This window comes from Ambystoma mexicanum, chromosome 3p, assembly GCF_040938575.1.
Source record: "Ambystoma mexicanum isolate Mex_15411 chromosome 3p, UKY_AmexF1_1, whole genome shotgun sequence".
NCBI classification, from domain to species: Eukaryota; Metazoa; Chordata; class Amphibia; order Caudata; family Ambystomatidae; genus Ambystoma; species Ambystoma mexicanum.
Genome location: NC_090925.1, coordinates 552764612 through 552782698, shown reverse-complemented (window position 1 = coordinate 552782698; position 18087 = coordinate 552764612). Strand labels below are relative to the sequence as shown.

General features: G+C 48.2%; 1 protein-coding gene across 1 annotated transcript in view; it reads right to left on the bottom strand.

Annotated features, from left to right (window-relative positions):
- PREX1 (phosphatidylinositol-3,4,5-trisphosphate dependent Rac exchange factor 1) overlaps positions 1–18087 on the bottom strand; it is a 1235108-nt gene that overhangs the window by 844741 nt on the left and 372280 nt on the right. The window contains exon 3 of the mRNA XM_069651281.1: positions 9071–9193. Within this exon, the coding sequence (XP_069507382.1) occupies positions 9071–9193 (123 nt within the window). The remainder of the gene's footprint in view (positions 1–9070; positions 9194–18087) is intronic.

Genomic DNA, 18087 nt, shown 5'->3' with positions numbered 1-18087 from the left:
AGCATTTGAAAATATTGAAGATGATGGCTCGACGATAACTCACATCTGTTGGTATCCGAAGGACCGCCTGATGAAACCGTTACCATACCCACCTCCCTGACGTATAACTCCCACTTGGAAATTCCTTCATCTACCACCAGTCTGCCTTTGCTTTAAGCATGGTAGAAGTATAGAATTGCAACTTTACCATGAATGGATATCCGGAAAAAAAGATCTCTGGTCTCAGATGTTTACAAAAATTGAAAGACTACCTTTAAAAAGTGCCGAATCTGAACATATCTTAACATCTGTACATTTGCACCACTGCACATTTGCATCTGTGCATTTACATCAATTTTGCAGAGCAGGTTATATTCCTATTGGGAATCAAACATGTGTATCTTATTGAATTCTTATAGGGCTTTCTGTTTGGACAAAAACATGATGAACAATTACGCGACCAATCAAGGGGATATCAAATGGGAAAAGGAAGCCAAAGATCGAAAGGCAGGGCATGGTTTGTCCAGTACTGAGGTTCAAGCAGTGAAAACAAACACGATTTAGCACATAAGATAAGAAGGAGCCAAGCCATGAAGGCATGTTCAACACAATACATAGAAAAATGAAAATAAGATGACATTATAAAAGGGAGCCAGTGAAATGATAACGCTGGAAAAATAGAGTCATGGGGGGATAGACAAAAAGAAGACAAACGGAAGAATTAGATGATGCAAAGAGGGGCCAATGGAAAGGAACACTGAGAAGAAGACTAGAGAGCAATAGAAAAGCAGAGAAAAGACAGGTGATGGAACAAGAGATTTAATGCTGTGAAAGAAAGGGACAGAACATGCTTTCTGATCGTTAGAGATGAAAACAACAAGATAATATGGGAAGAAAAATAATTAGTAGAATCAAAAACGATAACAAGGCTACAAGCACATTAGGTAATAGGATAGGACGATGGCGGAAATAATGAAGAGGAGGACTTAAAGGAGAAGAAATAGCAGGGAAAAAAGATCCTCATTTTAGACTGGCTGAGATGTGAGTAGCGACCAGATATCCAGGATTGAATGGCCAGCAAACAGGCCGACAGTAGAGCGGATAGTATCAGAGATGGAAGAAAAGGAAAGAAAGATTTCAGAATTGTCCATGTAGAAATGGGGAAAGGCCAAATAAAAAAATAATGGACGCAAGAGGGATGGTGTAAAGAGAGAACAGAAGAGGACGCGATACTGAGGCTTGTGGGACTCCATATCGAAGAGGAAGAACAGAAGAAGATTGACCTGCCCAAGAGACGGACTAGGTAGGCATAGAAAGCTAGGAATGAAACCAACCAAGTACAGAACCCGTGAAACCAAAGCAGGAAAGGGTGCTGGATAAAATGTTCGGCAGCATGAAATGCGCAGAGAGATCGAGAAGAACAAGAAGAGAAGATTGCTTAGAATGCTGAGAAACAAGTAGTGAATTACAGACGGAAAGAAGATCAGTTTCAGTCCAGTGGAAAGGACGGAAACCAGATTGATAAGCAGCAGAAAAGAGAAGTGCTCAAGTGAGCAGAGAGTGGAGTATAGACAATAAGCACAAGAAGTTTAGAAAGAAAAGGCAGGTGTAAGACAATAGTTTGAATTTAAGAGAAAGTGACTTATTTAAATTAAAGAATGGAAGCATGCTTAAACATAGGAGGAAAGGTTGAAGTAAAGAAGAATTACAGAGGGCAGCGAGATAGGGAAGAAGAAAAGACTTTAGGGATTAAAGAAGAATGTAGTGTATCGGAAGGAGGAGTGGCAGTAGGATCGGTCTTAGATGAAAAGAGATATCAGCATCAGAAAGAGAAAGAAAAGTAGACTGGGAGAGGAAGGGGAAGCAATAACTCTAGGTAAAAGTGGGAATAGAAGAGATGAAATGTGTGACCTTAATAGAAATAGTTAGCAAAGTCAGATCCTGAAAAAGAAGATCTAGAAGGATCCGGAGTGAGATGAGAAAGAGTGCAATTTAAGACTTCCAATAGGCCTCCAGGATGAGAAGTGGCAGAACATAAATGGCCTATAAAATATTGTGGCTTGGCCAGAATTATGGAAGAATCGTAAGAGCTATGAAGGGAAGATAAGGAAGCGAGACAAGGAGATGGTTTTTGCCTGGAACAGTGCTCCGCTTGACACAAGAGGCAACGAGAGGAGTGGAGAGTGGGCATTATCCATGGCTAGGGCGGGGTGTTTGTGTAAAGAAGAAATTGGAGAATTAACAAACATGATTTAAACACACTTAGTGCATCATGTTATCTTAGCTTGTAGTCTGGTTGTCCTTTTAGGAGGTGATCTCGAGTGAGGTCAAGGGCCCAGCAGCAGAGTCTTACAGGAGGGGTCAGACTGGGTTGGCTGGGCAGCTCCTGGAGTTTGGCTTTAGGTATCTGGGAAGGGTGGCTTGAGCAAGGGAGATTGAAAGGTATGTTGGAATATTTGAGTTTGGTTCCAAGTATGCTTTTGCGTTATCAAAATATTGAGTCAAGAGTTTTTAGTGGTGGAGCATATTCCCCATGTTGGAGTTAGCCATGAGGCTTATGTGAGATGGAGAAAGCCCCTTTCAATCACAGAAAAAATATATGGTTTCATTTTTAACACTAAAGCAGATGTGACCATTGGACACATGGGCATTTATTACCACCACCAACAACCAAGGTGGCTCAAAGCAGGAACTTGGGACAGGTTCAACCACAGAGAATCCACCAAAGAATCCCCCTTTTCTGAAAACCTCATGTCGCACCTCCACCCCCAGACGGCAATCTGGGACCCTTGAGCAGCTCATCCATGGGCAACCTGATTCAAATTCCATCACTGGACACAGAGCAAGAAAACAAGCACCCCCAAAGCACACTATGACATCAGAACAATGGATCTGTACCCCCAACTTGTGTAACATATCTCCAGTGATGTAGACAGACTGTGGCATGAGGGGCAAGGCCCACCCTTTTTCCCGACGCCCAACTTGCCACATTCAGTGCAGGGAAGGAGGTGAGTTTGGAGAGAGCAGATGCTGCTGTTTATGAGTTACAGAGATACTGCCCACACCATGTACATAAATAAACACAGCTAAAAGGGGGGGGGGGGAATCAGGCAGAATCCCAAAGAGACCAGCAGATAGTGCAGGAGATAATCAAATCCCCAAAACCCAACGTTAGGCACCTTGGTTTCCTCCATTAGATAACCTGAAGCTATGTCACCTATTTCTATGCCATCCATGGATGGAAAGGGAGCCTGGTTTTGGGGCACATGGTTTAACACACATCTTGTTGGGCTGCATTTCTCTTCTCTGGCTAGAGGGTGTTAGAGGGTCATCCTACAATGGACTTGTATGCATTAAGGGCACATATATGTTAAGAGTTCTTTCCTAACAGTCCCCCTGCTATAAAGAAATATATCTAGGAGTCCCTGCAGAAAGACCCTGCTGTGAGAAACAAACACATATAAATCCCAATAGGAACTATGAATATATGTTGCGCTCTGAAACACTTGTGTACGAGCGCGATACAAATAAAATATCATATCATATCCCAGCTCAGATCTAAGCAGAAGCCTCTAACTAGACCTCTGTTTAAAGGGCATTTAATGCCTTTATTTGCAGATCTACAAATGTGATTGAGGTTCTACGTAGGGCCAGGAGATATTCCGGTACCAACAAGAACTAAAACCCGGTGAGCAGAACATGGATTCATTTGTGCGGTCTGCAAGTCTGAAAGTAGCCCGATAATATAGCCTTTACAGAGATCTTAAGATGTGCCAGGTCAGGTGGGAAGTAATACACCTGTGCTAGATTGTAGGTTCACATCATATTGCATTCTGGCACATGTTGGCTTGCACTTATAGCGTGTCCAAAATTAAAACAGCATCCACTACAACTGCTAGGACTTGCATGCATTTTACTGTTGTGTGGCAAAAGAGACAACATGGATGAGTTCAAATTATCGCATAACGATTCCTAAAATCCTACAAACCAAAGCCTCACCCCTTTTGTCAGATCTCATAACTGAAGTGGAACAGATAATGCCATCCAATAGTAGAGCATAACAAAATGAACATCTCTGACAGAGTCAGGGACCAGACCCTGTCAAGGGGTTGGGGGGGTTGGGAACTATTCACAACCTGCGAGAGGTGGGGATACCAGGGTGTCTGCCAGAGCCAGTCCTACCACAGAGGAGGGGTCTGGGAGTTGGGAGGGTCCTAGTCTCAATCCCCTCTTTAGATGCTTGGCTACAATGACAGGGTACCACTTTTGACCATCCCATAACTGCCATACAACATGCTGGCCAGTGCTTTCTCTCTTGCCCTTACGTGACCACTGAGACCAGAACGCCTTCGGGTACAGAACGAAGCATACGGCCCACCAGCAATAGATGCAGTGGGGAACATCAAGCCAGCGGAATGTCGCTCAGTACAGACCGTCAATCCAGACACTCGTCCCAAGCAGAAAGCAAACGTTGAAACAGATTTTGACAAGCCACCTTTGCAGGTTACCGGTAGGCACGCATTCAAAAAGGAGGCTGGGCTTGATTGGCACTTTATAGTTTCTGATGTCTGCAGCCAGGTCCCTGGATAAAGAAAGGCAGAGATTGGCCCAGGGAACCAGATGAGGTTTAGAACCAAATGAATGGGGTTTGGGGGGTAAAAGGGCACAGGAAGAACAGGTCTGTGTGGGTTGTTTGGGCGAGGTCAAAGGAAGGACCGAGAGAACACGTGGAGGAGGGACAGTGCAATGGAGCATAGACGAGAAGTACAGGGAGCGTGTAGAAGGTGAGCCATTGCTTGGTGAAGGAAAGTGGTACTTGTGAGTGAAAGAGTGCTGGAAGTTAAGGGTAAGAGTAGAGGGACTTAGTGAGAGTGAAGAAGGTGAAAGGGTGAAAGGAAGGGGACTGTGGAAGAAGAATGATTGAAGTGTATAGTGGGAAGAGAGTGTAGTAGAGATAAGTGTGAGGAAATACTAGAGCGGACAATAGTGGAGCGTAGAGGGAGAGTAGAAGGGAGGGGAGAGTAATAGTGCGAGAGTAGCAATAAATGGAAGAACACTGGAGGGAAAGAAAGAGGAAAAGAGGAAGAAGAGAGTGGGATGAAGAGAAGGGTGGAGAGTAGAGGAAAGAGAGAAAAGCACGGCGAGGAATACTAGAGTGTCAGAGGTAAAGATCGAGTGAGACTTGGATGCATGAAAGGCACCACTTACAGAAATGATTCATTCTGGACTCCAGGTTAGGGTCCACCTAGAAATACAATTCTGAACGGGTTAAAACAGACAAGGCAGTTCCCTTTAGGCCCTGAACACTAGCCTGACAGATTTTAGACAGTAGGGGTCACCTATCTCTTGGGTCACAAGGAGGTCTGGGCTAGGGTGGCGCGAGACCCAGGGAAGATGAGGGAGATGGGGATGCTCCTTAGTTGGACCCTATTAAATACTTAATTAAAAAAACGTTTAACCTTCTTCAGACATTGGTGTGTTCTTGAGGCCCTCTGTGACATAGAACCAAGAGGCTGACCAATCAGACTACGGATGGCTACATAAAACATTCAGAGCGTCAACAGTCAGAGAAAAGGACTTTGCACACGTCTGGAGAGTACCCTTGAGTGGTATCAGAGCACAGTATAAATCAACATAACAAAACTAAAGATTCACAGTGAATAAAGGGCCATTGACATGAATGTCAAGTTAGCACAAATAATTCAGTCACTACCACAGAAGGAACAAAGAGTACAAGTGCTTCATTAAAAAGGGAGGTTTTTGGCTCCATTCAGCATGTGAACAATGACGACTTATGCAAATTGGATATTACGTTTAAGGTACAGTGCTGGGTGGCATTTCTGTGGGTATGCATTAACCAACAATAACCTAGGGGTTTGAAAAAAACAATGATGAAAATAGAGTATTGGGGAAAGCAGGTGCATGTCTATTTTGCCACATTTTTCTGGATATTCTTAAAACTTCCCGGTCGATCTCATAGCATCACACTGAGTTCAAGTCAATCTGCAGAATAACATTAATTACTAAGAATATTGCCAGCCTGATTAATTCTGGACTAGAAGCAGGGTTAGGAAGGAGAGAGGAATCTTGAAGGCCTTGTGAGATTGGGAACATTGCCATTACACCAGACGGCTGAACTGGGTCTTCTGAAGGGTAATTCTAGATGGCTGCCAAGGGCATCACTACCATCCAATTAACCTTGGTGTGGAGGGGAAGTCGAGGGGAAGGTCAGCAAAATGTGTCATCGGCTGAGACAGCAGGTATCCCTTCTCTGGACCACAGGAAGGAGTTGGATTGTGAGGATCAGAAATTAAGGTTGGCCGCAGCAATAGAAAGCAGGCCAAGGATTGTGTGGTTAGAGTGACAGCGAGTAAGCAGTAAGAAGGATTGTCAGATGGCAGGAACCAGACAAGGTGGAAGTCGAGTGAGGGGAGCTGGCAAAGCCCCAGGGTGCCAGGAGTCACCTCGCAAGGTTTTTCCTGGTGCCTCCCTTTACCGCAACAACTAGATCTCATACTTGCCGGCAGCGGTTTGGCCCTGCAGATCTCGAAGCTGGTGGACAGATCATATTCCAAATGACCTTTAACCAACATTCCCACTGCTTTGTGTATGTTTCCAGTTGAGGAGATCAAAGAAGGCCTTAAACACGTAATTTTCAGGTGTGAAATATAAGTTTGCATTTTGTACTTAGTAATTCAGTGACACAAGCTGATCTGAAGGGCCCAATCACTAAGGAAACAATAGTTGCAGCTGGAAAAAAAATAATATGGAGATCACAGGCCCAACAAATTCAGCTTAAAACCCGCCACTGTTGGCATTGGATGCTGGCTTTAAGTGTTCCATTAACACCGGCCATACATGAAATAATGTACAAAAGGAGCACTGGTAATTCTGAGAACACCAGATGGTCTGCCCGTATACACATGTAAACACTGCAGTATCTAATAACAGTGGAATGCAATATGGACTTCATATGATAACATACATATGTAATTGCAGAACATGAAAAGAAGCATGCTTTAGTGAGGAGACTCGCAAGAAACCTTCTCGCCTCACAAAAAGACATGGTTGCGGTGGACAGTTGCTGAATACATTTCCAAAGATTATTTTTAGCCTCCATTTAAGGGACACCCATGTCACCTGCAAATTAAGATCTTTGAAGCACCATGAACATTTCCTCACTAATACAAGAACAACATATCCAGAAACTCAGGTCACACTGGGCAGCAGAAGGGAACATCGAAAGGTAATGACTGACCTCACCCCCCCACAACTGAAAAGGGAGAGCCTGGATAGTCAAACTCCACCCCTTCCCTCTCCCTGCTACTCTTGCAGTTATTGGCTGGCTAACAGCCAATCAGAATGCAGTAGTGTAATTCACAACTCAGAATAATCCCCTCATCTTCAATTTGCACACTCCAGGTATTTGGCAGGAAAGACTGGTGGCGCGCAACCCAATAACAGGACTTCGCAACGGATCATCACTGGCTTGTCCATCTGCTGGTCTTACTCTATGTTAATTGCAAGGAGCCAAAAGGTGTGTGGCTATGTCCAAACGCCAACAATAACACAGGGGGAAAGCAAGATATATGAATGTTATCCTGCGGAGGCCAAGATACACGCTGCTGAAAATCCTGCAAAGTTTGGATTTGTCTCTGCATTTAGGCGAGCAGAGATAATGCCCGGGCCATGCTTTCCCTGGAGGGTTGAAGCTGTTTGGACAGTCTCTAGTGCACTAGAGAAGGAGCGACACGTTCTCAGAGTGTAAGTTGTATTGATGTATGCAAACTCACATGGCCCACACGTCCTTGCGCTGCTAGAGTATGTGGTAAAGGGGGCCTTGAAATATAAAGCACTATTTTACTACCCCCCTCCCATAATTAAGAAATGTCTGAATGATTTGAGGGTCCGCTCCACCGGAGGACCAGGAACACGGTTGTTGGGGGAGGGAAGTGTGACAGGGTTTACTATGAATTCCCCAAAAAAACGTTGTTAGTAGGCATACGCTTTGGGGCAATAGGAGACCACTTTTTACGATGCATAAACATGCTCTCGGCGCACTAAGAGGTGCAATGTACCACTCTTACCAGAAATGTCCAATCAAGAGCTCTACTCTGTACATCACTCAAACTATATTCATTCCCACTGCACGTTTACTTCCCATGAGTCCTTCATGTTACAATACTAGGTAGGATAATCATAGACGTTGAGCACAGAAACGCAAAGACAAAGATGGCAAGGAAACCTGCTAACCCAATTCTCAACTTTCCGCGTACACTTCTCATACAGAAACTCACACAACCACCTCTCGGCAGAGCAATCCACAAGTACGTCACCACACCGCAACAACAGACTAACAACACATAACCTGGCACAACAGCAGATGGGAATTCGCACAGACCCGAAAACCGCACTTAAGCTCGGCAAGGTCCAAACCGAACTGAAGTTGCCAACATGACATCACAACTCATTTTCCTATTCCTACTACACCCTACTAACCCCCATGCCCACTCCCTTTTCAGATCTGGCAGAGCACCTGTGGACCACTCCGGTAGTGACGGCACGCGCTACAAATACCTTCAACATGAATACATTATGTGTGCATATACAATGAAGCAAATAATGAAAATAAATAATTAAGCTAGCTGACTGGCATGTTAGTGTTAAGGGGCACGAAGTGGGTAGACTGAAATGCTAAATATCATACTTCAAAAGTGTAACTTGTTATATATATTTGAGGAAATGCAGGTTCCGATATTGAAGAAAGAACTCTTCTTTCAAAAGCAATCCCTGTAAGAGAGCCCTATTCATGTGTAAGATGCACGCCCAGATTCCAAGCACCCCGTCTCGTGCGAACTCTGCCGCTCGGGCAGTGACGCAGTCGTCATTGTGTCGCCACATTCATAAAGCCTTTCCCACCATACACGGGAGCCGCGCGCGCCTCCTTCCACGCGGCGCGCGCACTCTGCTAAGACAAAGCAAGCGGCTGGCCAAGATAAGTGCAGTCCCAGAGCCCAGCACCGCACGGCAGAGTGCGGGAGTGGAGGGCAGGAAGCTGCATGCAGAGATAGCAGGCAAGCATTGTACTCACAAACTTTAAGAAAACGTTTCCAAGTTCATGCTGAGAGTGCGGCTCTGGCTGTAGGCGGAACTCCAACGCCTCCAGGAACTTGGTGTGGACTTCCAGGATGTCCTCGATGTTCGAGAATAAAATCTGAAGATAATAAAAGAAAAGGGGGAAGGGTCACGTTAGGGAATGGCAAGCAATGTAAAGCGGTACTGCACAGCACGCACCTTTGCCATTCTGATGGCCACATGGCGCATGACCCATCTCCAATGCTCACCCTCTGTTGCAAGAATGACTGGTCAAGAGTATGCATTTGCAAACTTTTTAGAAACATTGCTAAAGGGAACCAAATAACTGGGTCACTATTTTAACAATGGCTAAACCCACCGTGGGGTAATGGACCTTCCTACTATGTGGGAGTTATCAGTACACCAAGAAAAAGATCCTAGGGAAAATGTCACTACTCGAGTCTTCACAACCCTCTTAGTAGAGTTTAAACCAAATAACCGCTCTTAATAAACGGGGCCAGGTTACATCTGCACTGGGTGGCCTAAATGTAGAGTGTGGAGCGGAATTTCATGTTTGCAATGTTTTATTCGCGTGATGGGAAACTGTATTTGACAGACCATATTGCACACAGGTGTGGCTAAATGCTGCCTGGGGGAAGTGTTGATTTTTCTTTATTTTAATGTATATTCGGTGTTTTTTTTTTTTACATTGTCTACACATATAAATAATAGATTCAGTGGAAAACGTTAGTTAAAAAGGGCAGATAAGGTGAATCATTTCAGTGCAATAAGACCTTTGAAATTCAGTGGGGAAAAAAAAACTTTAGTTGAAGTGACGTCATCAAGGTGCCAATTCCACCTTAACGATGAGGGCCCCTAACCACACTGATTGCACCACCAGGGTTCAAGTCGAGGGTACACGCGGGGGGATGGAGTCCACCCACTTTATTCAGAGGGTGGACTCAGTCCCCCCAGGTAAAATGAGAAACATTGAATGTCCTCTGGGATCAAACCGCACCAGCAGATTTGTAGGCCGGACACTTCACCATTACACTATATAACCTGATGAAAAATAACAAACAACTCAAGGTCAAATTCCCATTTCGGTACTGAAGTCCCAGAAAACATTTGTATTGGTTCTTGGTGTTTAAAACATGCATACCTTTTAAAGCTTTCAAAAACACTATTAGAAGAAATTATCCTCTCTTGGTTTTGTGTGTGTGTGTTGATTTTATGAAATGCAAACGCCATTGGTCCTGTTCAATTTGGGCGGATAAGCAAAGCCAATTTAATGAAATATGCATGTTTGACCTTGATCTACTCATTTCTGGCGACGTCACATCCCATTGCGTTTGTTGAAGAGTCCCCCTCCCCCCACTTTAATTTTTAGGACTTCACCTCTGGGCACCACAAAGCAGAACTAACAATGTGGGTTTGAAAAGGCATCAGTGTGGCGCAGAAAAGATGCTGGCCACATCATGACCCTAATATTTGGAATTTATACAAACGTTTGAAGTAGAAAGAAATATATTCCAACATATAAAAATAATATCACTCTGGATGACAGGCAAACTGGGACAGCACAGATATTAGTGGGTATAAATGATGTTATCAAAGAGCCCCCGCCCCCATGAGGAGCATTTCTGCTTACTACGCTCGTGCGCCACAGCTAAAACTATAACTTGGAATAGTTGAGTTAAGACGCTTCACTTCCCACACCCAATGAATTCCAAGGGGTTTGTTGCATTATATTGGATCACGGTAACCAGGGGAGGAATTGGGCCAGAACAAGACGGAGCTGTGCGCTGGGAAGCATGGTCTTGCCAGAGCGCCGTTCAGTGGAAACAAGAGGTCCAGGTGTGCATTGCATGCTCAGAAGGAATGCCTGCTTGAATTACTATCACCGGCACGTTTGATAAGTTGGCTACCATTCGAAGGTTCACATGATGCATTTTGTAGGCAAAGGAGTCAGTAGCCGACATTCAGGGCGCCTGCATTATTCCCCACCTAGCCCCACCCCACAGTCCCGCACACACCAGTCTAGCAATCCGCCCCCCAGCCTTCAGGGTAAATGCTGCACTTATTGGGGCATCGTGATATCCAGCAATCGGGGCTGCGCAAACCACACACCACTTCAAGCGAGCAGGTGGGTGGCCTGCCCCGTACCATGATGCTAGCAGGACTTAATGCACCGCTTTGGCTCCGCCAGGAGCCGCTCGGCTGGGAGGCAGTAGATGTTTCTAACGTTTCTGGATTAGAAAAGAAAACGCCGAGAGCCAATGACTGAGAACAGTGCCTGGGACGACAACGTGTGCTTTCCACAACGATGCTTCAGGGACTGGTCCGTTCCTTCTGAATTGTAGAATAACCCTCTGACCCCGCAGGGCTCTCAATAATAGTTTTATTTCTCAGCTTTAAAAAAAAAAAAGAGATGCACCATATAAACCTACAGCAAACTTTCTTAATCAAAATGTTTTATTTTTATTTTTTAAATCCTGCCTTTAGCAGATCTGATGTAGTCGGGTAGTTGAATGAGTGGCAGTGGCACCACGACCCTGCATTCTGATCCTGGCTTCCCCACTTGAACAAGTAGTGTGATCGTTGGCACATCACTTCATCGGCCCAAGCCTCTTTTGCATTTTCTGCCATAAATAGGGGCACTTAAAGGCAGGGTAACCACAATATTCAATGGTACGAACACAAATGCGTGCAAAATCCACTCTACGGGCTGGGATTAAAACTCCTTAATGCGGGTGCTTGGAGTAATGTGGTGGAGGTGAACATGCATCACCCCAGCAAACAAAGGGATGGATGAGTGGATGGATGGACGGACGAATGAATGAGTTATATCACAGTAGCAGTGACGATCATGCTTCTCCTCAATCTTTCTTCTGAAACCCTACAGTGGAGTGCATGGACTTTCACAACAGGAATTCACGTGACATGCTGGATGGATGAGAAATTGGGGACATTCTCATGTTCCCATAATGCGGTTTGCTTTTATGCAAATTAACATGCTTGGGTTCTATAGGGAGATGCTGTGTTGCGTGACCTGGCCTGGGGCTACGCCCCTCGGCCCTACCCATGGAGGAGAGGGTTTCCCCAGTAAATTGTTCCAATTTCCAGCACTGACCGTAACTCTCTTGACTACAGCTTGTTCACTGAATTTGAAGTGTTTTTTATACTATGGTTTCTTCAGGGCCCAATCGCAACGGCCAATGTACATATTGCACCATTGATTTTAGAAGCGAAAAAGCCACTTACCACCAGCCGAGGCCCATACTGTCAGGTTGCCCACATCGTTGTGTGGGCGGACCCCTGTTGGGTCCTCAGGACATGACGTCCCGGACGTGACGTCAGGGGAAGGGTGAGGGATGAGGGAGGTTTCGGCAGTTCCGCCGATACAGTTAATAAAGGAGGTTGAGCACAGACCCGGCTCCTGCGTATTATTCCGGCGTGCGCCGGATCAGCTGCCTGGGCCCGCTTCAGTGCGAAGCGGGGCCCCAACACTGGCGACGAGCGGGCGCGGACCCCGTAGGCGCCGCGCCGAGGTCTGCAGCCGAGCAGTTTAGCGCGTCGGCGCGCCTCGGGCACGGGTGCCTACCCTGCAAGGCCCTGCCTCCCGCGTGACAGAGGCCTCACGTTCGGCCCATTCACCCTCGGAAACAACGGGTGCACCGTGTGAGCGCGGCCCCGGCTCCTGCGTGACATTACTTGTAAGACGGGACAAGGGCGCTCCGGCACCGCCGGGCACGCATCACGAGCGGCCCCGAGGTCGAGCGCGCCGTGTGAGCGCAGCCCCGGCCCCACGTGACACAGCAGACACCAGATCAGAGACGCCCACGGGACACAAGCGGCCCCGCCCCCACACGCAGGTGTTCAAAAGACGACGTGCTGGCACCCTGCACCCAGCAGGAGTACAGGCCAAAGGCCACAGGACAGGCCAAAGGCCACACCACGAAGAAGCACCAAGGTAGGTGCACATAGTGCACCTCACATAGCACAAAGGTCAGTGCCACAACACCCTTATGTCGGACACTGCGACCACCCCGGCGTCCTCCTCAGGAGGAGCAGGACAGGCGTTTGGAAGCGCCGACACTGCGCAGGACAACAACCTGCATGCACGTCAGGAAAGAGCAGTCCAAGTCATGCAGAGGCTGAAAAACACACTGTTCATGGGAGTGGGACCGGCGGTAAGAGACATTGCGGGGGAGTTGCTGGACGTAGACACCGTCACATATGGGGAACTACAGGCAAACTGTCCGAATACTTCGCTCCGCATACAAACGTGGATTATGAGCGCCACATGTTCCACACAACAAGACAGGAAAAAGGGGAGTCCATAGACAGTTTTGTGATGCGACTACGCATCAAACTGAAACATTGTGAATTCCACAGGTACTCCAACGAAGAGGCGCTCAGGTCCCAAGTGATAGCTGGATGTCTCTCACAGCCTTTCCGCAAACAACTGTTACAGAAACAATGGTCACTAGAAGAAATCCTGGCGCTGGCCCGCATGGAAGCAGCGGTGGACTCGCAACTGGACAACCTCGGCAAGGTGTCCATTCACCAACCCAGTGACAACGCAGAAGTAATCAACAAGATATACACCCACCCAAGTCTGACCAACAAACACCCCGACGCCACGTGCTTCAAATGCGGCTACGAATATCCACACACAGGTACATGCCCAGCCATAGGGCAGAAGTGCGCCGCGTGCAGGGGATGGGACCATTACAAGGCCATGTGCAAGAACGCCCCGACCCACTCAACGCCCAAACACTGTTCCCAGGAAAGGCGCAGACCCACACCACAGAGCCCGCCCAGGCCGCCAGCGGACAGCGAAAGGCGGCGTACCAGGAAAGAAGAAGTAGACCGCAGAAGTCGCTACACACGCGATGACAAACGGTCATCGGAGGACACTAGAAGATCACACAGGCGGCGTTTCGTAAGATATGTGGAGACCCGATCCCCCATCAGCACAGATACCCTCTCGTCAGAGAAGGAGAGGGTACGTGTGGGCCCTACAGGACAACACGACGGCCACCCAACACAGCCCCATTTTGACACTCCAAGTAAACGACACACCACTGAAGTTTCTCGTGGACACCGGAGCGACGGTCAATATCATCAGCGAAAGCGCATATCAGTCTTTGGCCGCCCCACCAAAGATCCGAAAAGCCACAGTGGACATATACCCCTATGGATCCAGGACACCCCTGCCATGCAAAGGCATGATCACAGCCACATGCACACACAAAGGACACTCGGCGAAGATCCCACTGTACATTCTAGACACAGAAGCCAACAGCGGGTGCCTACTGAGCTTCCGGACAGCAGTTGACATGGGACTGGTACACATCTTATACCAGTTGATGGCCCACAAGTACTTCGCGAAACCGGACTCAATTGAACAATCATTCCCCAGACTCTTCACAGGTCTAGGCAAACTACGCAACCGGAAAGTGCACCTCCACATCAACCCTCAGGTCAAATCGGTAGCCCAACACTACCGAGGCATCCCGTTCAACATCCAGAGACAAGTAGAAGAGGAATTGGAGAAGCTCATCAAAATGAATGTTATAGAACCCGTTTCAGGCCCGACACCATGGGTTTCACCCATCGTCCCCGTCCCGAAGAAGTCACCAGAAGGATCCATACGGCTATTCGTCGACATGCGCAGAGCCAACACAGCCATCGAAAGGGAGCAACATCAAGCGCCGAGAATCACGGACATGATTCACCTCCTCCACGGAGCGAGGATATTCTCCAAATTAGACCTCACAAAAGGTTACCACCAGATCGAAATAGCACCGGAATCCCGGTACATCACCACGTTTGTCACTCATCTCGGCCTGTTTCAATACAAAAGGCTCAGCTTTAGCATATCCTTGGCCGCTGAGATCTTTCAGGAGGAGATCCACAAGGTGATCAGGCACGTTCCCAACTGTCTGAACTATTCGGACGACGTCCTGGTATACGGCAAATCGCAGGAAGAACATGACCTGGCACTGCACAGAGTATGTCAGGCGCTAGACGACGCAGGGCTCACCCTAAACAAAGCTAAGTGCGAATTCTCCAAAGGATCGCTGAGGTTTTTCGGGCACATCTTCTCAGATAAAGGCATGAGGCCAGACCCAGAGAAAGTGGAGCCCCTCAACTCAGCCACGCCCCCCGTCAACACCACAGACGTCAGATCGTTTCTGGGACTGGCCAGCTACTGCTCCAGATACCTGAAAGACCATGCCACCGTCAGCAATCCCCTACGACTCCTCACCAGGAAGGACGCGTCGTTCACGTGGTCAAAGGAGTGCCAAGCAGCATTCGAAGCGATACGAAGGGACATCACACAGGCAGAGGACATGGCATATTTTGACGCCAGCCGTGATACCGAGCTGATAGTGGACGCCAGCCCTGTGGGACTGGGCGCCATATTGACACAAAAAGACCACTGGGAGCCACGGTCCACGCACGTGGTAGCATACGCCAGTAGGAGCCTGACGACACAGAACAGGCGTACTCTCGGGCGGAAAAAGAAAGCCTCGCGGTTGTCTGGGCCTGCGAATACTTTCATCTATTCCTCTTTGGCAAGGAGTTCACTATCGTCACGGACCACCAGACACTACTCACCATATATGGCAGCCCGAAGGCCAGGATGCCGCCAAGAATTGCCAGGTGGGGACTCCGCTTGCAGGACTACAGGTTTACCATACAACACCGGCCAGGTAAAGAGGAAGACCCTGCGGACTATCTCTCCCGACATCCCATGCCCACGACGGCGTCCCAACCGTCCATAGCGGACGCGTACATCAACTACATCATTCACCACCTACAACCACTTCCGGTAGGGTGGCTGGAGCTGTCCGTCCAATCAGAAGCAGACCCAGCACTGCGAATCGCCCGGCACTGCCTTCAGGTAGACAAGACGGCCCTCATGAAACAGCAGGCCAGAGGTGAAGCGGAAACCACGAAAGAAGACATCAAGTGGCTAGACCAAGTCCGCGACGAGCTGACCGTGGTGGAGGATAACGTCATACTAAAAGGCTGCAAGGTCATCGTCCCGAGAACCCTCCGAGAAAGGATAATACACCTAGCCCATGAAGGACACAGGGGCGTAGTCGCCACAAAGCGCCTCCTTCGCCAGAAAGTCTGGTTCCCCCAACTTGATCGCCTGGTGGAAAACATAGTGGGCAACTGCCACGTCTGTGCACAAGTGGCACCTCCGCCACACCCGAACCCCCTAGAACCCTCACCGCTGCCCAACAAAGTGTGGGAAGAACTGGCAATAGACCTATTCGGACCACTGAATAACGGGACACACGTGGTTGTACTCATGGACGAGCACTCAAGATACCCGGACGCCCAGATAGTAGAGAGCAGCGCCACGACGTGCGTCATCCCAGTCATCGACAGGATGCTCTCTGCCTATGGCATCCCCAAGATCATAAAGTCCGACAACGGTCCCACGTTCATCAGTCAAGACTTTCAACAATTCGCAAAATACATGGGGTTTCAACATCGACGCATAACCCCCCGGTGGCCACAGGCCAACGGCATGGTCGAGAGATTCATGGCCAACATAAAGAGGACCCTACAAATAGCCCATGTGCAGAACAAGCCATTCGAACAGGCCCTTAATCAACTTCTACGAGAATACAGGCACACCCCCCACAGCACAACGGGTGTATGCCCGGCAGACCTGATGTTCCGAAGACTGATCACCACGCGACTACCCGAGGACCCGAGACCACAAAATCCAACACCGCTGGAACAAGAAGTGCAAGCAAACGACACCGCAAACAAAGTGAAAACAAAGGAGATCACGGACAGGAAAAGGAGGGCTCGGGAGAACACAATGCAACCAGGAGACTAAGTATGGCTAAGACAACCCAAGAACAGGAAAGAGGAAGCCACCTTCGCACCCACACCGCTGGTCGTGACACACAAGAAGGGTTCCATGGTCACCGCACAAAGAAGTGACCACTCAACAATAACCCGGAACAGCTCGCACTTCAAACGAGTCAGACTGACTCCAGCCGGCCAATGGACCTGGGACCGAGACAGTGAGGAGGACAGACCACGCGAAGAAGCATATCAGGGAGACGGAGAAGAGTCAGAAGACGAAGCGCCCCACTCCCCACCCGCCAGGGAAGAACCGACCCCGAGCAAGACAACACGACCGCAGAGGAGTCGCATGAAACCGATGCGACTCATCGAGGAGATGGGGTAAGAGAGGAGCCCTTCAACTAACATGTTAAAAAGGGGGGAGATGTCAGGTTGCCCACATCGTTGTGTGGGCGGACCCCTGTTGGGTCCTCAGGATATGACGTCCCGGACGTGACGTCAGGGGAAGGGGGAGGGATGAGGGAGGTTTCGGCAGTTCCGCCGATACAGTTAATAAAGGAGGTTGAGCACAGACCCGGCTCCTGCGTATAATTCCGGCATGCGCCGGGTCAGCGGCCTGGGCCCGCTTCAGTGCGAAGCGGAGACCCAACACATACCCCCCTTTCCTAGTACCGAACCAGATCCATCAGGGATTACACCTCCCCCCCACGATAATTTCTCATGCTAACAATAACTCCTTTACTGCCATCCTCTTTTTCCGCAGAAATGAGTCCTGGTAATCAATGCTGTGATTCCTCCAATAAGCCGAAAATGTTCTTCTCCAAACAGGCTGCCTAGCCCACCCAACACCTCCCCCCTGTGCACATGTGCTCCTCGTTCTCCCTTCCCACATGTCGCCTGATTGAATGCACCCCTTCTCCTACTCCAAATATCGTTTTGAGCACTTTTTTCTGCTTTTGGATATCATTGCGGATATAACTTGCATCAAACCAAAAAAAAGAAAGTGGCTTTTCATTTCTGAAAACCCCCGCTCACCCTTTTTGCAGAAAAGCCCCATGTGAGATACACAGGTGTTTCGGGAGCAGGGGGGTTCCACCTTTCACCATCGAATAGTTAAACGACATGACGGATTTACACAGAGAAGGAGCCAAGTGCCCCCACCTCAAGTATCTTGCCCATATTGCCTAT